The sequence below is a fragment of the Perognathus longimembris genome, chromosome 6 (genome assembly GCF_023159225.1).
Source record: "Perognathus longimembris pacificus isolate PPM17 chromosome 6, ASM2315922v1, whole genome shotgun sequence".
NCBI lineage: Eukaryota > Metazoa > Chordata > Mammalia > Rodentia > Heteromyidae > Perognathus > Perognathus longimembris.
Genome location: NC_063166.1, coordinates 85,125,815 through 85,140,939, shown reverse-complemented (window position 1 = coordinate 85,140,939; position 15,125 = coordinate 85,125,815). Strand labels below are relative to the sequence as shown.

General features: G+C 47.6%; 1 protein-coding gene across 1 annotated transcript in view; it reads left to right on the top strand.

Moving 5' to 3' along the window:
- Taf4 (TATA-box binding protein associated factor 4) overlaps positions 1-15,125 on the top strand; it is a 60,232-nt gene that overhangs the window by 21,107 nt on the left and 24,000 nt on the right. Inside the window, 3 exon segments of the mRNA XM_048349689.1 lie at positions 10,762-10,928; positions 12,174-12,296; positions 14,873-14,992. Of these exon segments, the coding sequence (XP_048205646.1) occupies positions 10,762-10,928; positions 12,174-12,296; positions 14,873-14,992 (410 nt within the window).

Sequence of the window (15,125 nt, the reverse complement as noted above, 5' to 3'; positions counted from 1 at the left end):
TACTGTCTGAGTACTTCTCTTCCTGCCCCCCACATTCTCCCTCTCGCCCTCCCTCCCACCTCTGTTTGCAGGTACTGGGGCTTGCACCCAGGGCCTCAGGCTCCCCTTGGCTTACTCCACCCAAGGCTGACACTCTACTACTGGAGCCACACTTCCACTTCTGATTTTTTGCTGGTTAATTGAAGATAGTGTCTCATGGACTTTTCTGTCTGGACTAGCTTAGAACAATGAGCCTCAGATTTTAGCTTTCTGGGGAGCTAGGATTACAGACACAGGCCACCAGCAACTGGCTTTAAAAAAATTACTACTTGGGCTGGGGATATGGCCTAGTGGCAAGAGTGCCTGCTTCATATACATGAGGCCCTGGGTTCGATTCCCCAGCACCACATAGACAGAAAATGGCCAGAAGTGGCGCTGTGGCTCAAGTGGCAGAGTGCTAGCCTTGAGCAAAAAGAAGCCAGGGACAGTGCTCAGGCCCTGAGTCCAAGCCTCAGGACTGGCAAAAAAAAAAAAAAAAAAAAAAATTACTACTACTATTATTATTAGGTAGTTGTATAAAGGGGTTATAATCCAAAAATTCAGATTATGAGTGTAATACTTCTTGTTCAGTGTGACCCGTTCCTTGGTTCTCTCCTATTTTCCCCCCTCCCACCCCTACCTTCAAGTTACATAGTTCAGTTTTTACACAATGTACATATAGAACACAATGACTGCATGTACTCACCTTTTTCCTTCTTGTTCCTCTAAGCTCTTGCTCTCATGCTCTCGTTCTCTCTCTCTCTCTCTCTCTCAGAAGATTTCGCTGTGTAGCTTAGGCTGGCTTGGAATTTGTTATATAGCCCACACTGAACTTGAAATCAAAATTCTCCTTGCTTAGCTTTCCAAGTGCTGGATTTACTCATTCCTCATATTCTAGACCTTTTTTTTTTTTAACATATATATTTATTTATTTTTTTTTCCAGTCCTGGGCTGTGACCTCAGGACCTGAGCACTGCCCCTGGCTTCTTTTTGCTCAAGGCTGGCACTCTACCACTTGAGCCACAGCGCCACTTCTGGCCTTTTCTGTGTATGTGGTGCTGAGGAATCGAACCCAGGGGGATGTGAGGTGAGCACTCTACTGCTAGGCCACGTTCCTAGCCCTCTAGACTTTTTTGAAGGGTGGGTAGGCAAATGTTTGTTAGTTTCATTGAGTACCTTCTCGTCACATAAAAGTACCCTCCACGAGTGCTGTCCTTCTGCGTCCCTCTTCTCTGCTGTACCTGGCCTTACTGCTGCATACCATCTTCATGCCCCATAGCCACCCATCACTTGAGCTCAGGTTTTGGCTTGGTTGGCTTAGTGAGTGGTGGGGAGGGTGGCGTTGTTCCTCTCAAGGCCACTTTGTCCCAAGCTGCTTTTTCAGTGTGCTTTTGGCCTTTTCTTTGTCTACCCTATCCCTAACAGCCAAGACCTACCCTTCCTGCTTGTGGATCCTCAGGCAAGGCCAATACAGGGCCCTGGCAGCAGAGCTGCTTCCCCCCTTGCATTGCCTGAGACACGTGATCCATGGCACTTATTGGCAGCGGCATTGGTTGGGTACAAAGGTAGCACCCGGAGGGTATGCCACACCCATGCACGTTTCTGGTACTTGGTGTTGGAATCTGGCCAGTGTCTACAAACAGCAGGTGCTCAGTCAGTGTGTGGCACTCAGTGAACTTGTGTTGAATGCTGTATCTTCCCTGGCATGTCCTCATTAGTGGAGTTGCTAGGTAGCTGAGTTCAACAGAGGTGTGGTTTTTCTGCATGTCCTTTAAGATGCATTTCTTCTGACTGCTGACCCTCTTTCCTTGATGGTGTGCCTTGGCATAGCACTGTCTAAGACATTTTCATGACCAGGTGCAGTGCTCTATGCCTGTAATCCCAGCTGTTATAGGGGGCAGAAATTGGGGAGGGTCATGGTTCAAAGCCATTGTAGACAAAAGATAATGTGACCCTATCTTAGCCAGAAAGTTGGGCCATGGTGGCATGGCATGTGTTTGTGAGCCTAGCTAAGTGGAAAGCAGTAGGTTGGGGGGGGGGGGGGGAGGATTACTCTTTATACCGGCCTAGGCAAAAACATGAGATCTTACCTGAAAAATAATGAAAGCAAAAAAGGGTTGGCCAACACGGTTTGCTTCTCCCATGGATACCCTGTACCTACTCCATTGCCAATGATAAATGGATAATAGAAATAAGTGAGGTTTCTCTAGCCTGATTAGTAAAGATTGGCATCTCATTTTCATTTTCTTTGCTTACTAGTGAGTTTGTTATTTGGCCCTATGAATTACTTTTTTGAAATTACCTGGTACATTTTTGGCCAGGTTTTTATTTTTTGTTTTGGTTGTTGTGTGCTTGTTTTGGGCAGTATTGGGGTTTGAGCTCAGAGATTTCTGATTGTTAGGCAGGTCCTGCTGTTTGCTTTTAGTTATTTTTCTAGTGGGGTCTTCAGTTTGTGCCTTTATTGTCTTGGACTTTGATCCTTCCACTTATATTTCCTGTGTAGCTGAAGTCTCACTTTTTTCCAGGGCTGGTCTCAAAATGTGATCTTCCCACAGTCTTCTAATCTTTGCCTCTGGAGTAGGTAGAATTTTAGTTGGGAGCCGCTTTGCCTGACACTGGCCAGTTTAAAAGAAGACAATTATGACTATTATGATTACTGGCAACTTAATGAAGTTTTCGAGCAAAATTCTGTTTTTCAAAATCATTACTCTGACTGACTGGGCTCTGGTAGTTTATGACTATAATCTTAACTTACTCAGGAGCTGAGATTTGAGCATCGCTGTTTAAAGCCAGCCAGGAAAGGAAAGCCTGTGAGATTTTTTATCTCCAATAAACTACTCAGAGAAAGCTGCAAGTGCTGCTATGGCTCAGGTGGTAGAGCACTGCCCTTGAGCAAAAGAAACTCAGGAATAGTACCCAGGCCCTGACTTCAAGCCCCAGAACCATTCCTTCTCAAAAAAAAAAGAGTTACTCTGAGTCTGAGTCTAGTGCTGGTGGCTCCTACCTCTAATCCTAGTTACTCAGGAGGCTGAGACTTGAATGTGGTTCAAAGCCATCCCGGGCAGGAAAGTCCATAACACTTATCTACAACTAATCACTAAAAAGCTGGAAGTGGAGCATTGGCTTCAGTAGAGCAATAACCTTGAGGGAAAAAAAAAGCTCAGGGACAGTGCCCAGGCCTTGAGTGCAAGCCCCAGGACCAGCACAAAACAACCTGAAAATGGACCTCTATCTTTTACTCTGTATCCGACTGTAAATGAATCAGAGAACCCAAATAATACCTGAAAATTTAATTGTCCTATCAGAAAAACATATGGAAAACTCTAGAGGTCTTTGGCGGGAATAAATAATAATAATAATAATAATAATAATAATAATAATAATTTTTTTTGTTGATCGTGGGGCTTGCCTGGGCACTGTTCCTGAACTTTTCTGCTCAAGGCTAGCACTCTACCACTTTGAGCCACAGATCAAGTTTTCTGGTGATTAGAGGTAAGAGTCTCCTGGACTTTCCTGCCCAGGCTGGCTTTGAACCTGAGTAGCTAGAATTACAGATGTGAGCCACCAGCATTCAGCTTGGAAGGGATAATTATTTTCTGAGAAAGACTCCAATTGCTCAGAAAACAGGAATATGAATTGACAAATTGGGACTATATCAAATTAAAAGATTTCTGTACAGCAAAATAAAGAATTACCAGCTGGGGATATGGCCTAGTGGCAAGAGAGCTTGCCTCGTATACATGAGGCCCTGGGTTCGATTCCCCAGCACCACATATACAGAAAACGGCCAGAAGGGGCGCTGTGGCTCAAGTGGCAGAGTGCTAGCCTTGAGCAAAAAGAAGCCAGGGACAGTGCTCAGGCCCTGAGTCCAAGGCCCAGGATTGGCCAAAAAAAAAAAAAAAGAAAAAAAGAAAGAAAGAAAGAAAGAATTACCAAACCAAGAGACAACTAATGGAATAGGAGAAATTCTTTGCCATCTACTCAGTGGGTAAAGTATTAATATCCAGAATACACCGAGATAAAAAAAATTAAACAGCAAAAGAACAGACCCAATTAACAATGAGATATCTAACTGAACAGGTAGGTCTCAGAAGTAGAATGGTTAATCGGTAAAAGAAGAAATGTTCCATGTCCTTAGTAATAAAAGAAGTGTGAATTAAAACCACACTAAGATTTCAGTCTCCTGCAAGTTTTTGCCCAGTTTCCCCAACACCATTTGTTGAAAGGTTGTCTTTTCTCCAGTGTATGTTTTTGATTCCTTTTTTTTTTGAAAATTAAGGTGGCTGTAGCTATGTGGTTTTTATTCTGGGGTCTTCTGTACATTGTGTCTGTTTTTGTGCTGTTACCATGCTGTTTTTTGTTACTGTGGCTGTGTAGTATAATTTGAAGTCTGGTGGTACTTTTTATTTAGTATTGCTTTTGCTGTTCAGAATCTTGTATGTTTCCATTTGCATTTTGGGATTTTTGTAATTCTGTGAAGAATGATGTTAGAACTTTGGTAGATATTGTATTGATTCTGTTGGTTGTTTTGGCAGTGTAAATGTCCATCTTCATAGCATTCTGCTAGTCCATAAGCATGGGATGTATTTTCAAATGCTGGTGTTTTCCGTTTCTTTTTATCAAGGTTTATAGTTTTCATTGTAGAAATCTTTCACTTCCTCAGGTAAATTAATTTGCAGTGTTTTTTCTTTCTGCTTTTGAGGCTATTGTGAATAGGATTATTTTTCTGCTTTCTTTCTGGGCCTGTTTATTATTGTTGTTGTTATTAGTATTTTTGGTGGTTGTGGGGATTGAAGTCTGGGCATGTAGGCCAGCCCCTGAGCTCTTTTGCTCAAGGCTAGCACTCTGCCAATTTGAGCCACAGCTCCACCTCCCATTTTCCGGTGGTTAATTGGAGATGAAATTCACAGACTTTCCTGCCCAGGTTGGCTTTGAATTTTGATCCTCAGATCTCATCCTCTTGAGTAACTATTATTACAGGCATGAGCCATCTGTGCCTGGCTGCATTTCATTATCAAGATGTACAAATCTAATTTTTGAGAATTTTTTTTTGCCAGTTGTGGAGCTTGGACTCAGGGCCTGAGCACTGGCCCTGGCTTCTTTTTGCTCAAGGCTAGCACTCTACCTCTTGAGCCACAGTGCCACTTCTGGCTTTTTAAAAATATGTTGCTAAGGAATGGAACCCAGGGCTTCATGTATGCTAGGCAAGCGCTCTACCACTAAGCCACATTCCCAGCCCTTGAGAATTGGTTTTATATCCACAAGCAGGAGATTTGAGGATGCAGCACACCTGTATTCTGGAAATGAAAAGTGTAGTAGTTAAATGTAAAACTCAGGATAAATCCAGTATAGATTATAGATTATAGACTATAGGAAGGAGAGCTGGAGGCCAGCACTGGGCAAATATCCCAAGGGAGAGCTGGTATACAGGGACAGGTGGATCTCACACCACAACTAGCTTTATAGAGAAGTCCATCCAGGGTCCTGGACTAGAGGTGCCCAGGGACGAGCTGGTCCCTAACCTCTTTTGGAACCGCAGCTATGCTTGGTGCGGCCTCTGAGCGGAGCCTGGGGTCTAGCCTTCAGTGAGAGCCCATCTACTATTTTGCCCGGCCTTTCCGGCTTTCCACAGGGTTAGGCACTCCTCTTTATAACTTAAAGGGAAAAAGGTTGCTCACAGCCCACTAGAGTAAAGGAATGCCAGGTGTGGTTGAGTCAGCTCTAACAGCGTGCTGTGTTAGCACTAGCCAGAGCAGGCGGTGGCGGCCAGGCTAGTGTGAGGCAGGTTGGTGCTTCAGCAGCAGGATGGCCTGGGCCGGCAGGTCTCTGGGAAGCTGTGAACTGCTGCGGCTGTAGCTGTGGCAGTGAAGCAACCTGGCGTTTCAGGTGGGCCCTTTGTGGCTCACTCACCTCTTCTATGTTCACGCCTTTGTGCCCTTGCCTTTACAGACTCCGTGCCGGCTGAGTGACAGTTTTATTGACAGAGGACATGAACCTAAGTCCTCTGCGTAGGCAGAGACAGTCTAGTCTCTGTGCCCTGGGTTTCATTCTGCTGGCTACTGCCATCACAGCCCAAGGGTTGTCCTTTCCTAGGCTGGGCTGGTTGCCTTTGCACAGTGCACAGGGGCGTGTGCCCAAAGAGCTGTCAGCAGATGACTAGAGAGAGGGCCCTTGTGGAACAGTCAGGGAAGAGTCCTTGGCCTCCTGTCCAGAGCTAGAGTCCCTGGGGGCTTAGTGACATGTGGGTGTCTGCTGAGAGCCTATTCTCAAAGACGAGGCCCCCACACTGGAATGCTTTCTGTGTTGTAGTTCAGCTTCACATACTTGATGGTTTTTTTTGTCGAGTGTGGTTAGTGCTGATGATGAAAGGGATCAGAAAAGCCATGAGGTGCAGAACACGGGTTTTCTGGAGCTCCAGTGTTTCAGGGAGGGTGGGATTTGTTCTTTCCCTCTCTTTTCCTCTCCCTCTCTTTTCCTCTTTCCCCCTCTTCACTGCCCTTGAGCTGTTTGCTCTTGTACTCAAGCCACAGCTCTTCTTCCAGCTTTTTGGTGGTTAACAGACTTTTTCTGCCAGGGCTGGCCTCTAGCAGCGGTCCTTAGATATCAGCCTCCTTTGAAGGATGTTTGATGACTTGGAAAATGTTTATAAGAAGGGCAAGGAGACAGTGTAGTACTGTGTCTCTGTCATTGGGACCTGTGTGCTTGGGCTCATCTACAGGCTAGTTAGGGGTCTGCCAGGGGGCAGTGTGGGGCTGCTGCCGTCACTCGCCTGCCAGCGTTCGGTGGCTCTTAGGTGCAGGGGCTCCTGTCTCCTCAGCTACAGTGAGAAGGGAGTGTGCTGGCACACTGTAGCCATAGGAACACAAAGGCAGCACCTTTAGGCACACTTTGTTTGAGACAAACGGGTTTGTTTATAGGGGGATGTGGTCAGTTTCCTAAGAATATCAGCGGCATCTATTCAGCCTGTGGAGTTAGGTATTAATTTGGTTGGTCATGGGGCTTGAACTCAGGACTGAGTGCTGTCCCTGAGCTTTTTCTGCTCAAGGCTAGCACTGTAACACTTTGAGCTACAGTTCCACTTCTGGTTTTCTGGTGGTTAATTGGAGATAAGAGCCTCATAGGCTTTCCTGCCCAAGCTGGCTTCAAATTGTGATCCTCAGATACCAGCCTCTTGAGTAGCTAGGATTACAGGCATGAGCCATTAGCACCTAGCAGTTGAAGTAGAAGAGGTTGAGGTACCCCCCCGCCCCCCCCCCCCCCGCCCCAGTCCTGGGCCTTGAACTCGGCCTGAGCACTGTCCTTCTTTTGGCTCAAGACCAGCACTCTACCTCTTGAGCCACAGCACCACTTCTGGCCGTTTTCTATCTATGTGGTGCTGGGGAATGGAACCCAGGGCTTCATGTATGCGAGGCAAGCACTCTACCACTAGGCCATATTCCCAGCCCCGTCCACTTGTTTTTTTTTGGGGGGGGGGGAAGGGGTGATGATCCTGGGGCTTGAACTCAGGGCCTGGATGCTGTCCTTGAGCTTCTTTTGCTCAAGGCTAATGATCTACCACTTGCCACAGTTCCAGTTTCAGCTACCAGTACCTGGCTATTTCATGCATATTTAAAACTATTCTTGGGGCTGGGAATATGGCCTAGTGGCAAGAGTGCTTGCCTACTACACATGAAGCTCTCGATTCCCCAGCACCACATATATGGAAAACGGCCAGAAGGGGCGCTGTGGCTCAGGTGGTAGAGTGCTGGCCTTGAGCGGGAAGAAGCCAGGGACTGTGCTCAGGCCCGAGTCCAAGGCCCAGGACTGGCCAAAAAAAACAAAACAAAACTATTCTTTTGGGCTGGGAATATGGCCTAGTGGCAAGAGTGCTTGCCTTGTATACTGAAGTCCAGGGTTCAATTCCCCAGCACCACATATATAGAAAGTGGCCAGAAGTTGTTGTTGGGAGCGGAGGCAGCAGCTAAATTCTTCCTGACCCCTGGCTGTGTTTTCAAGGACGTACAAGGACATGGCTTAATGGAAAGTCGGAAATGCTTTACTATGTCTGCCATGAGTCCATTCTTATGTTAACCAACGTCATCCTGTCTTAGCTATATCATCAGATATTGCTCTGGAGTCCATTCTTATGTTAACCAACCTCATCCTGTCTTAGCTATGTCGGGTATTGCTAACTCCAAGCCTTTTTGTGTTCTGGAATTTTTAAGCCTATGTATTTCCTGGTTTTCAAACTGCATATTAAGCTGGAAGTTAAGAATAAACATGGCTGCAGTCTTGAGTTTCAAGCTCGAGTTGCAGACCTCCCGTACCCCATTTTTGCCTCTTGTCTTTTTTCTCTTGTCTTGTATTTTTCCTTTTCTTTAATCCTCGCCCCCCCCCCCCCCCCCTCATTCAGGATTCCCTTTTCCCTGCCGGCTGGCTCCGGCAAGTGGCACTGTGGCTCAAGTGGCAGAGTGCTAGCCTTGAGCAAAAAGAAGCCAGGGACGGTGCTCAGGCCCTGAGTCTAAGCCTCAGAAGTGGCTAAATAAATAAATAATTAAAAAACGATTTTTTAAGTTTCTGTGGATATAATAATTTTTTAAGGAAAAAGACTTCTGGTAATTACAGTATATTAATAAATGGCCTGGTTAGATTCTGAGTTGGCTTTTAACCCATGGTCTCAGTGTTACTATTTTTCAGTTTTTATTTTTTTAGTCGTATGATGGCTTTTGAAAGATCTCAGAGCACAATAGCATCAAGCATCCTTCTAGAGCTCTAGTGGACAGCTCTAACTCTCGTTCTTCCAGGGAAAGCATGAAGACTGAGATTTGGGCTTGCCATGGCCACTTTACCTGGAGGGGTATGGGGGTGGGGTAAGGTGAGGGAGGCTGTGGAGGCTTCCAGGTGGCCATCCTCCTCCTGGGTCTGTTTTGTTTTCCATCTGGGCTGTAGGGCAGGACTGGACCACCCACTGGCCATGTCTGTAGTTCTTACATGCAGTTTCAGCAGGGACCTGTCCTGGAAAATGAAAGCTCATTTAGTTCCCTCCCTTTCTCCTTCCCTCCCCTCAGCAGTGGGTAAAACAGGACTTCACTTCAGTATATCTGTTTATGAATTCAGTGCATCTTGATTGATGTCGCCCCTTCCATCATCTAACCCCACCTTTCCTCAAGCTGCTCACTATTTGTCTATTTCTAATGGTGTTTGTGATCTAATTGGTGGTTGGTCTTTGAAGCTAAAATTAATATCAAACCTTACTGGTAGGATTTGCTTTCCTAAGATTTAGCTCCAGGATGGGTACAGTATCTCATACCTGTAATGCTAGGTACTTGAGGGGCCAGGATTGGGATGGTTGCAGTTTGAGAACAGACCAAACAAAAGGTGAGAGTCAGGTGCTGGTGGCTCACACCTGTAATCCTGGTTACTCAGGTGGTAGAGATCTGAGGATCGCAGTTCTAAAGCCAGCCTGAGCAAGAAAATTGTGAGACTCATCTCCAATTAAACACCAGAAAACCAGAAGTGGAGCTGTGGCTTAAAGTTGTAGAGTGCTAGCCTTGAGCACAAAAAGCTGAGGGACAGCCCTGAGGCCTTGAGTTCAAGCCCTACAACCCGCTGAAGGAAAAATAAAAATGTTTGTGAGGCTCCCATCTCAACCACTAAGAATCAGGTGTGTACCCAGTGGTGCACACCTGTTGCTCCAGCTGTATAAGCAGGATTGCTGTCCCAGCTCTCTGGATGAAATGTGAGACTCTATTTGGAACAATAAAAGCCAAAAAAGCTGAGGGCAGGCCTTGAGTTCAAACTCCGTACTGGAAGAAAAAAATAATTTAGCTCAAGAACCTCGAAGGAGTAAGGAGTAATCTCAGTTGCTGCTGTATCATGCCTCTGTGTTGTGGACATCCTGGGCTCCTGTAGGACCGTCCTGCCCTGTACCTCACCAAAGAGGGTTCCTGCAAGCCGCAGCTGCCCATGTGGCCTTCTGTTTGGTCTGGACATCCCAGGCTCTAGGCTGGGGAAGCTTGTTGTATGCACCATAGAGGTGGTTGTGTTCTGCAGGCAGAGGCAGGGCCTCGGTACTGCAGGTGTTCCTGAGTGCTTCCTACAGACAGATGGCGTTGTGGGGGCGCAGGTTAGCAGCAGTAACAGATGCTGGATGCCGAGGGACACCTGCTGGTGGCTCTGTAAACTTGGTGATCTTCAGATGGCAGTGGAGTGGGCACGAGGCGGTAGAGTAAATGTCTGGCTGGCTGCGTGCTCCCACAGGTTTCCAGGCCCGTGATGTGGGTGGCTTGTGGGGCAGGCTGTAGCTGTAGCCTTGCGTTGCTGCCTGGTTTGTGTGAGAGGACACTGTGACTGTAGAACTGCTAGCTCTGTGACCACCCTTGCATCCTGTTCATCCCGTGTCCCCTTTTCCCCAGCAAGGCTGTGTGCTTTGCAACCTCACCTGTGGGCTGGGAATGTGGCCTAGTGTTAGAGTGCTTGCCTCGCTTGCATGAAGCCCTGGGTTCGATTCCTCAGCACCACATATATAGGAAAAGCCAGAAGTGGCGCTGTGGCTCAAGTGGTAGAGTGCTGGCCTTGAGCAAAAAGAAGCCGGGGACAGTGCTTAAGCCCTGAGTTCAAGCCCCAGGACTGGCAAAAACAAACAACAACAACAACAAAACCCCCACAACCTCACCTGTGTGTTCCTCAGTAGCAGCAGTGCCCCAGGCTGGGGCCTTCCCTGAGAGGGAACATTTCCTGACACCAGGTCTTCTTTGTCCCCAGGAATGGTCCTCGTGAGGAGCGAGAATGGGCAGCTGTTAATGATTCCTCAGCAGGCCCTGGCCCAGATGCAGGCTCAGGCCCATGCCCAGGCCCAGCCACAGAGCACCATGGCTCCACGCCCTGCCACTCCCACAAGTGCCCCTCCTGTCCAGATATCCACCGTACAGGTGAGTGCACACAGGTACCCATGGGGGGCTGTGTGTCATGAACTCCTCCTCCTGGCCACCAGCAGGCAGGGCTTGGGGATAGGGCTGATCTCTATCTGCCTCCTGGCCAGGACCACAACTTTTGGAGGAGTGATTGCTTTGGAGCCAGTTCAGCTTCTGGCGGAGTGGCCAGCTGCTCCAGCTGAACCCTGGCTTTTGTCTCTTAGGGTATCACCTTCTATGCCTCAGTTTCCTCCTGTAAAACATTCAGTTCACTCTAGTGCATTACTCACGGGACTGTCAACCTTTGAAGCACTGGGAGCATTGAGCAGAGTAAAAGCCATGCAAGTGTCAGCACTTGTCAGGCAGCACTAGAATGCACAGGCTGTCCTGTCCCCCCACATTGAGGTCAGGACCTTGAGCTCATGGGAGGTGGACTGGGATGCTGAAGGCCCTGTGGCCCCCTGTCCAGCACCATGACTTCCATTCCCCCAGCACATGTGGTTGTGCTTTCACAAGGCAGGTGCTGTTTTGAGGTTGGTTATAGGTGGGCCACAAAGAGGAGTTCAGGAAGGAGAAGTCCTGAGGTCATGCCTCTCCCCTTCCCCTCCAGTCCCACCTCTGTGTCATGTTTGGATTGGGTATGTGTGTGCTGGAGGCAGACATATCCACCTCCAATAGCATGGAATGGCATCTTCAGTATCTGGACGTTCTGCCCCCCAGTCCCCAGTGAGAAGCATGTGGGCAGTGTTGGGATATGTTACCATCTTCAATCTCGTCACACAACCTTCTTCCCCTTGCTGAGGACTCAGATGCCCCGCTGTGCTAGTCAGTGCCTCCCCTCTCCTTCCACAGCCTGTAGTCAGGGCCCAGTGAATCTTGATCCACTTCTGGGCACTAGTTTTGCCCACACCCACTTGCTTTAAAGATCACGGGACTGAGGGTATGGCTCAGTGGTAGAGTGCCTGCCTAGCAAGCATAAGGCCTTGAGTTCAAGCCCTAGTACTGCCCCCTGCACAAAAGAAAAATACAGTTTATAAATGTTGTGGAAGAAGTCTAATGATATTTTTAGGATGGTGGGTGAAAAGACTTTATCATGTTTTTACTTTAGTAAGAACACTCAGACTTAGCTGGCTTCCTGAAGAGTTGTGGGTCTACTCGAGGGTACTAGTGGCACATTTAAGGATTCACTTTTGCACATGGTGGGGGGGGGGGTTACTGTGGCTCATACTAGATGATTAACCTTAATCCTAACTTATTTCTTAGGCTCCCGGGACACCTATTATTGCACGGCAGGTGACCCCAACTACCATAATTAAGCAAGTGTCTCAGGCTCAGACAACGGTACAGTCCACTACAACCCTGCAACAACGCTCCCCGGGGGTTCAGGTAAGAGGCAGGACCATTCAGCAAAGGGGCTCAGGGATGGATGCATGTGATTTTTCCTTTGACGAGTTGTTATATGGGATGCCGTGTTGTTTCAGGAGAATGGCTATTCATAAAGTTATTTTTTTTTCTCCTCATTATATACTTTCCTAGGCACACATCTCCTCATATGACAATATGATTCTGGGAATAAACCCTAATAGGTTGGGTTTTTAAAAAATTTTTTATTTTAAATAATTGTACAAAGGAGTTTCAATTCCTAATTCATATTAGGAGCACAATGCATTTTGATGAATGTCACCCTTTCCATTTTTCACCTCTTCCATGTAGTACTTTAGATGGCTTTGGGAAGAGAGTCCAGTAGGTGCCCATCTCTCCTGATGGGTGCTGATGTTCCTGAAGCACAGCCTTTGAAGCCCAGGAAAGGGGCTTATGGGCTAATGCAGCTGGCTCCTCTCTTTCAGTAGGGTCACAGGGCTCTGTGGTGGGGAGATATACCTAGTGAGAAGAGGAACATCTGCTTGGAGAAGAGACACCTGGCCTGGGGTGTGTGGGGGAGCAGCTAGACGCACAGCAGTCCATCTTTTCCTGGTTTCATGTTGTGAGCACTCCTAGTTGAAAGTACCTGCTGTGTTGGTCCTGTGTGCAGTGCCCACTTACCTGTGTCCCCACCACGGTGTTGTGGTGGGAACCTGAGGCTAGGTGGTGATGGGGCCCTCTGTGGCTGTCCTTCTCCGGGGCTCTCTAGAACACGACTTCCTTTTGGTGGCTGCATGGGTGCCATTCCATCCCAGGCAGCTGAGAGTCAGTGAGATCTGTGCATGCCAGGAGTAGGGGTCCAGAAGCTATGGGGTCTCTTGGAAAGAACTCTTGGCCCCCTGCAGCCAGCTGGTGCTGAGCCAGAGCTTCTCAGAGCCATTTTCTGAGAAGGTAGTGATGCTCCTAGACAAGTTCATGCATTGGATTTAGTGAAACCATTTGTACTGAAATAGGGAGATGCTTTGTTACAGTAGGTGAAATGTGCATGGAGGTGAAAGAAACTACCTACAAAGGCGAGAGGGTCTGAGTCACAGCCAGCTTTTCCCTGCTCCTGAGCCAGCCCTCAGTTTATTTCACAGTTTCATCACTTGATGTGATGAGGATAATACTCATTGTTACAAGTGGAAGAGGGTACAAACCCTTGACCACAGCAGCCTGGAAGTGGATCAGTTCACGTGCTAGAATGAGATTCCCTCACATTAGCCATTGGAGCGTTCCAGGGACTGGTTTGGCGGAGAACTTGGCCTTGGAGTTGAATTCAGGATCACATTGCCCCCTGCCTTCAGAAGTTGGAAAAAGCAGTGGTTAAAACATTGGATGGAGAATTGACTGAGTTAAAAAAAAAACCCAAAAAACACATTTGTAAATATTTGCATCACGATTATTCATGTAAAATATAAGTTGTAGGAATTTGACTGAGGGACAGCAGTTTGAATTGCTTCAGTTCTGTGAAGTGTGGCTGCCCGTTGGCCTCCCAAATGTCCCTTTGTCAGGCCCAGCATGACTGGCTGGTCAGGAAGCATTGCTTCTCCACATCTGTTCTGGGAGAGTAAGAGAATCTGGTGGAGAGTGAGGGGGCTGAGAGGACTCTGCCTTTATCCTGGGTGACCCCACAAGAGCTACTGAGTATCTCAGTTTCTGGCTGTCCTTGCTGCTGCCTGCTGTGTGTGAACAGGGCTGAGGGGTCTTCAGGGCAGCAAGTCTCCTTTGCTTTACTTTCTGAGAGATGGGAATTGTTCTGGTTTTTGAGATAATTTACATATGTGTAGTTGGCTTAGAAATGCAAGCTCTCTCTTTCCAGTAACTAAGTTTGTATCTTTTTTTTTTTTTAATTTTTGCTTTTGTTTTGGTCACCTTTTGTCAGTCATGGGGCTTGAACTCAGGGTCTGGGCACTGTCTCTGAATTCTTCAGGTCAAGGCTAGCACTCTGCCACTTTGAGCTATAGTTCCACTTCTGGTTTTCTGAAGGTTAATTGGAGATAAGGGTCCATGGACTTTCTTGCCCTGGCTGGCTTTGAACTGCGATCCTCAGATCTCAGCCTTCAGAGTTAGGATTACGGGTGTGAGCCTGGCTTATAGCAGTTTTTCTTTTTCTTTTTTTTCCTTCCAGTCCTTTGGCTTGAACTCACGGCCTGGGCACTGTGCCTGAGCTTTATTTGCTCAAGGTTAGCACTCTTCCACTTGTGCCACAATGCCAATTTTGGCCTTTTCTGTGTATATGGTACTGAGGAATGGAACCCAGGGCTTCATACATGCTGGGCAAGCGCTCCACCACGAGGCCACCTTCCCAGCACTCCTGTTGGTTTTTAATCACAGGTAATAGCTGCCTAGTACTGGTGTCCTGTCCTCAGAGCGCAGGTCTGTGGTGCTGCCCCGAGTGGCTCCAGGGGGCCGTCCCCCTGCTATTCGCCCAGCTGGCTCCCCTGAGGCTGGCTGGAGCCCTAGCTATTTGGGCTTCTTTGCCTTTACACCAAGTGTTTTTTTTTTTTTGCACTTGAGGGCCCCGAGATATATTCACCTCCCATTTTGCTCTCTTGTAGCCTCAGCTTGTTCTGGGTGGCTCTGCCCAGACAGCCTCTCTTGGGACAGCAACAGCTGTTCAAACAGGAACACCTCAGCGAACGGTCCCAGGGGCCACCACCACCTCCACAGCTGCCACGGTAAGAGCCATTTCTCTCAGCACCCTAGGGAGGGCCAGGTCTGTTGTTCACTAGAGAAATTACTAGGTCATCTTCTGTCCCAGATGGCTGCCTGGTGTTTGGGGGACTTGAGCACAGTTTGGAGCCCAGGTGT